The following is a 6,538-nucleotide window of genomic DNA, read 5'->3' on the forward strand; positions in this document are numbered from 1 at the left end:
AGTGACCCCTCTGCTTACATCTCCGTTACAGCAGCCCGTCCCACAGCCACACACTGCATGCACTGGCTCCATCCTCGTGCCCGGACCCAGGAGAGTCCCTGTCGGTTCTCTCACCCTCCGCCCCCCCACACACAAACTCACTCTCCTGCTGGTAATAGCCCATCCAAAGTGACCACTCTCTTCACAATGTGTATGATAATAAAGGTGGGTCATTTCCAGGACAAATCCAGGTTCTCTCACTCCCTCAGAACCTGGATTTGTGCTGGAAATGACCCACCTTGATTATCATACACATTGTGAAGAGAGTTGTCACTTTGGATGGGCTATTACTAGCAGGAGAGTGAGTTTGGGGCGGGGGGGGGGGGGCAGAGGGTGAGAAAACCTGGATTTGTGCTGGAAATGGCCCAACTTGATGATCACTTTAGATAAGCTATTACCAGCAGGACAGTGGGGTTGGAGGGGGTATTGTTTCATGGTCTCTGTGTGTATATAATGTCTACTGCAGTTTCCACGGTATGCATCCGATGAAGTGAGCTGTAGCTCACGAAAGCTCATGCTCAAATAAATTGGTTAGTCTCTAAGGTGCCACAAGTACTCCTTTTCTTTTTGCAAAGACAGACTAAGACGGCTGTTACTCTGAAACCTATCGGTTCTGCCTTCCCTGCAGGTTTGGTGGAGTTGGGGACGGATAGTTCTTGGGTGTCTGTCGGGGAAGGCCATGAAAGGAGAGTTTTGGGCAATGGGAATTGGGGGAGGAAGCGCCAAGTCTTTCCCTGTCACTTCCTGATTGTGGGATTGAATGATCCTTGCAATTTTCCATTAAATAGAATTCGTTCTGATTGCTACAATCCCTTCCCTGCGCATTGCCCAGATTTTAAAGCTTTATTGGGTTTCTCTCGTGTTTGATTAGAGCTACCTTCCCGGAACAGAAACCTGTTTCTTCTCCTCTGAATCGTCTTATGAAGCACAAGCTTTAGCGACGGGCACCTGACCCTAGCCGTGACCTTTGTCACACACCTGTTCACACCAGAGGATCCCTGCCTGGTTAACGAGCAGGTGAATCTGGCTCGAGGAGAGAAGCTGATGAAATGAACAGGCCTGTACGACTCACCAAGCCAGGTCAGGCCCCAGTTTTTGTCTAACTGGTTCTCCTGCCCCCTGTTCCCGTCCCCCACCCCCAGCACAGCACCTCAGAGCCTCCAGCCACTGACTGGAGCCTCGTCCCATCAGCTCGGGATCTGCAGGTCCCCGAGGGGCAATGGGGCAGCTACACGTCCCACTGCAGGTGGACATGCGCCCAGCGCTGGAGCCAGAGCTCTTTGCCCAGCTGTTTTCGTGGTGTGGCACGTGCCAGCCAATCTCATGGACCCTCCCAGAGCCCACAGGGCAGATCTGCCCCGACCCCCTCTCAGCCCCCGCTGAGCTGCCCTCCCGTCGGATCCAAACTGGGGTCTGCCCACTGTGTTTTTCATGTGTCTACCTCACATCACCAGCAGATGGCAGCAGATGGCCAGGGTAATCCATGGCAAACTGAGTGTCTGGCAAAGGCTGCCCTGCCTTGCTCCCAAAGGGGTGAGCTCTGTGCCAGGGGTCTGGGCTCCAGGGGAGCCCCAGGCAAAAAGTGGGATCCCAGGCCTGGCCCGATGAAGGGGGCACTGCCAGGGAGGCCTCCCATGCTGTGTAAAGTCCAGACGCTCGGACAGAGAGAAGGGAGACTGACACATGGACAGAGACAGGAGGCCCCAGGATGCTCTGACAGTTTATTGGTGTTAATCATTCAGGGTGGGGGGGACGCCGCAAAATCACAGGCCTTGAGAGAAGAAATGTCCCACCCCCTGAATCCCCAAATTTTCCAGCGGTGCCCCATGCCCCGCTCTCCCCCCGCCCCCGACAGTGTCCCCTTGCCCACAATCCCCCAAGCCTCCAGCAGCGCCCTCAGCCCCACCGTCTCCCACGGCGCCAACCGCCCCGCCGACCCCCACGGCGCCAACGGCCCCGCCATCCCCCACGGCGCCAACCGCCCCGCCTACCCCCACGGCGCCAACCGCCCCGCCGTCCCCCACGGCGCCAACCGCCCCGCCTACCCCCACGGCGCCAACCGCCCCGCCGTCCCCCACGGCGCCAACGGAGCCCAATGTCTGGCCATCCCCCCAATGTTACGATGTCGTCCTCTGCCCCGCTGTCCTCCCAGCCCTCCAATGGTGCCATCTGCCTCACCATCTCCCCAGCCCTCCGAAGGTGCCCCCTGCTCTCCCCTACATCCTCTACTCTCCCCTCTCCCCCCTGCTCTCTCTCCTGACCCCTGCCAGGTGGGTACAGCAGCTGCCTCATGGCTCGCATCTCGTCCAGACAGGTGTTGGTGTCGGTTTTTGGGTCGTTCCCTCTGCAGTCCCTGCAGCCCGTGGTGTCGCAGCGCAGCAGGGGCACATTGGGCAGCCGGTGCCAGGCCTCCAGCAGGCTTTTGGGACCCAGGTCCCGATCCTGCCGGTAGATCTGCCGGAAGACGAAGGCCTTGTAGTTGTTGTCGATGGGGCGGAAGGTGTCGCTCACCAGCCGTAGGATGTTGTGGGGCCTCTTCACCAGCTGGCACGTCCCCGCACAGGGCGAGTGGATGGTGAAAAAGATCAGGCAGCTTCTCTCATTGTAGATCCGGGCCAGGAGCTTCTGCATGGGGCTGTTCTGGTTGCCCTGGAGCAGGCGTCGCTTCATCTGGGCAGTCACAATATGCCCTTCATCTGGGTCGTACAGGCCGCCCTCTTGGTTAATGGCTGCCTGCATGTCCCGCAGCTTGTTCCTGAGCAGCACCTGTTCCAGACCAGATGGGTTCTCACAAGTGGCTTTCTCCAGGCTGACGGCGAAGGCGTATTCAACAGCCAACCCATCCCTAAGCAAAGGCAAAGCGAAGGGCAGTGAGGAGATGTGGGGCTCTGAACAGCTCTGCCCCCAGCCCTGAGCAGCAAACTTGGGCTGGGTCGCACATGATGCTGTCACTGGCCGCTTCTAGGCTCTCAGGGCTCTAGCCTGGGTCAAGGGATGTTTGCTCCCTGGGAGAATGAAATAAACTTGGAGGGTGGTTTTAAGAAGAAACTGCCACAGGTGCCCCCCTGGGATCATCAGCACGGTGTGAGATTTGGTCCGTCAGCTCCCCAGGGCCGAGCGTTACCGCTGGAGCTCCAGGAGCAAACCGGAGCTTTTATGCGGAGCCACCGCAAGAGAGGGACGTGACACACAGTTGGCCCCGGGGCACACAGCAATTTGCTGGCAAGCTGAAGAATACTGGAGATGGGGGCTTCTCATTTCTCCCCCCAGCTCTGGGAGGGGACTGTGACTGTGGTTAAAGGGAGGCTAACAATGGCACCTATATGTGGCACATTCCCTGGGAAAAGCTCTTGTCTGCCCTCTTAGAGAGCTGGGTTCTCGTCCCACCTCTGCCTGAAGTGGCCTTGTGCAGCTGGACTGGGGAGGGTCGAGGTGGTTCATGGCTGGCTGAGGACAGGGCACGAATCTATAAGGCCTTTTTTGGCAATTAGCAGCGGGAGCCAGGAAACAGAGAGTCACGTCCTCACATCCCCTCTACATTATAAAATAACAATGTAACATTGGGCTGTGAAGGAGGCATTTCTGTCCTAATAGTTCCCACCATCACCAGCTCTTAAGATCTTTAAAGAAAACTTTGTTTGACAACGTTCAACGGTCTGGCAACAAACCATTTATCAGCAGCTGTCATTGTTCAATCGATACTTCTATTGTTTTGCCCTTATAGTCCCCCACTTCTCTATTGTTTATCTATATGGTCTCTGTCTGGTTCTTGGATGGTTTCTGTCTGGTGCATAACTAATTTTGCAAGATGTAAATCAACTAAGCTGGCGGGGTCTGATTGGGTAAAGAATTGTTTTGTAATGGCTAGGGTTGGTGAAAAACACAATTTTGTAGTATTTTAGTTTACCATTGGGAAAGGTACAGCTAAGCAGGACTCAAGTTTCACTGTATAAACTGGGGTCCAAAAGGAAGGAAGTTCTTTGGACGTTAACTCCAGGGCACAGCCCAAGATCAGAGCCGCTAGCCCTCAGCACCCTGCCAGCCCTCAATGCAGCAGCTGGAGCCCCAGATGACCTGAGACTGACAGGCCACCAGGAAAAGTTCCTCTGCCTTATTGGGAGTGGTGAGCATCGTCTGCTTCCCCTGTGTATTCTGTTTTGGTAGCTGTTCATAAATAGAGGTTAAGGATATGACTGGGCAAGGCTCTTTCACTGGTAAAAGGCCCTGCAAACCTGCAGAAAATTACTCCCTGAGCCCTAGGAACTGGAAAAGTGCACGGGTGCCTAAATTAATCAGGTTACGCCTTGACCTTCACCTTAGCTACCATCTACTGGGAGGGAATCTTGCTCTGGGTGGACACAGTGTGGGCTTGAGAGAGCACAAATGTCACCTGTGGGGCAGGGTTAGCCCTGCAGACCTTCATCCTCTAAGCTGAGCACCCCCCCCTTCTGCAGCCCCCAGCCTCCGGAGCAGGGGGTGAGAATGAAGCCAGGTTCATGGTGGCTTGTCCTATTAGAAGGCCTGAGCGCTATCATGAATATTCATGCTAATGCTCAGTCTCCCATGTCCAAATCTAACCTCCTTACCCTGATAATACTGGGGGCACTTATCCTACAGGCCAGTTCTTTAAAGAGTCTTGGGTGCAAGGTATCTGGTCCTCCTTCATTCCAAAGGGAGTGTACAGCAAGCACATGACTACTGCTGCTCAAAATTTTTCCTACAGAGCAGTTTTCCTTTGGGAAAGGCTGATTCAACAAAATCTGAGCGAATATGTCAATTTTGTGTAATTTTCGGATGAAAAATGATCAGAACAATTTGTTTAGATTGAAACATTTGGTTATGACTGTGTTTTTTTGTAACTTTTGTTATGTTATATTGCTGTATATAATATACAGGTGAACATATCTGGACTTTCATATTATTATATTATATTATATTATATTTAGATTATATTATAAAGCAGGAAAGTCAAGTTACTAAAGCTGAAATGGAAATATTTTGATCTTACTGAAATGAAATATTCAGATATGGTCCAACTGAAATCTGTTTTAATTTTTCCAAAACAAAATTTGAAATTCCCATTCCGTGGAAGTTTTCAAGTGTTAGTATTAATTTGGACTGAAAAGAAAATAGACATTTCAGAATTTCTGAGGGAATTGGAATTCCAATTTCCAACCAGTTTTTCACAAAAGTAATGAAACCCCCACCCCCCTGAATCCCAGAATCACCCCTCCCAGCTCTACCATGCACTGAGCCACCAATGACATAGAAAATCACAGAGGGCAAACATGAAGCATCTTCCCCCCCTCCCCTGCATTTTCTTTATTTACCACCTGGGGAGGGCAGAGGGGTCACAGCCAGATGGGAAATGCCCCACTGGGTCTCACTCACTTATCTACATGATCCACAATCTCTCTCAGCGCCATGGGTTTGGTGCTCTCGACAGTCTCTGGCCCGAAGCAGAGGAGAAGGGGCAGCAGCAGGAGTCCAGCTCTGGGCATCCATCCCGACACCTGCACAGGACCCCACAGCGTCAATGCCCCTGAGCCTGGTCACACACCCAGAGCCCCCCAACCCATATCGCCTAACCCCTGGTGTGCCACCAACAGGAGAGGGGGCAGGGGATAACCCCCTGAAGATTGATGGGGTGGGGTGTGAATGGCAGACAGGCCTTCCATGGGGCACTCTGGGCCATGAGAAGGGGACAAAGGGGACTCACCTGGGATTCCATAGGGCAGGAGGAGGCGGTGGGGATTCACCAAGGTTTCCATGGGGCAGGAGGCAGGGACGACTCACTAGGATTTACATGGAGCAGGAGGTGGGGGGGATGCCTCACCAGGGTTTCCGTGGGGCAGAAGGAGGCGGGAGGGACTCACAAGTGTTGCCAAGGAGCAGGAGATGAGGGACAGTGGGGATTCACCAGGGTTTCCATGGGGCAGGAGGAGGTGGGGGACTCACCAGGGTTTCCATGGTGCCAGAGGAGGAGGTGCCGTCGCTCACTGACAGATGCTCCCACCAGATCCCCAGTGATGGGGTCTTAGCTCCCTGCCCCTCTTCTTATAGCCCCATTCTTCCCACCCCTCCCATGCTGCAGAGGGGTGGTGCCCACTCCTGCTGTCCCCGTGACCAGCCCAGGAGCAGGGGAGGTGGGACTCAGCTACTTCATTCAATATTGCCTTGAAAGGAAACTCCATGAGGCTGAGCCAGGGGGGTGGGGCAGACAGGGGAACAGGATGAGAGACGGCCAGGGGCAGGGCAGACGTGGTGGCAGATGGGAGGTGGCGAGGACACTGGGGCCTATGGGGAGGGGGATGAGAGGTGTTGAGGGCCAGGGCAGATGGGGGTGAGGGATGGGGCCTGGTGAGGGCCAGGGCACACAGCAGTGGGGGATGGGAGGTGGCGAAGGCCGGCCAGGCAGACTCCAGGCTGAAACATTGGCCCCATCCAGGTGGGTTGGTTTGTCTCATGCTGGTGGTGACAGGGTGAAGTTCCTGATTCT

At 54.4% G+C, this 6,538-nt stretch overlaps 1 protein-coding gene across 1 annotated transcript; it reads right to left on the reverse strand.

The window, feature by feature from the left end:
* Positions 1–643: 643 nt before the first annotated feature.
* LOC144929793 (uncharacterized) lies at positions 644–6,155 on the reverse strand. Its single transcript, XM_078850363.1, has 4 exons — positions 5,998–6,155; positions 5,431–5,552; positions 2,161–2,884; positions 644–703 (listed from the first exon to the last, which is right to left on the reverse strand). Exons 1-4 carry the CDS (start codon positions 6,007–6,009, stop codon positions 644–646), a joined length of 918 nt encoding a protein of 305 aa, XP_078706489.1. The 5' UTR covers positions 6,010–6,155.
* Between the last annotated feature and the right edge of the window lie 383 nt (positions 6,156–6,538).

This window comes from Lepidochelys kempii, chromosome 23 (assembly GCF_965140285.1).
Source record: "Lepidochelys kempii isolate rLepKem1 chromosome 23, rLepKem1.hap1, whole genome shotgun sequence".
NCBI classification, from domain to species: domain Eukaryota; kingdom Metazoa; phylum Chordata; order Testudines; family Cheloniidae; genus Lepidochelys; species Lepidochelys kempii.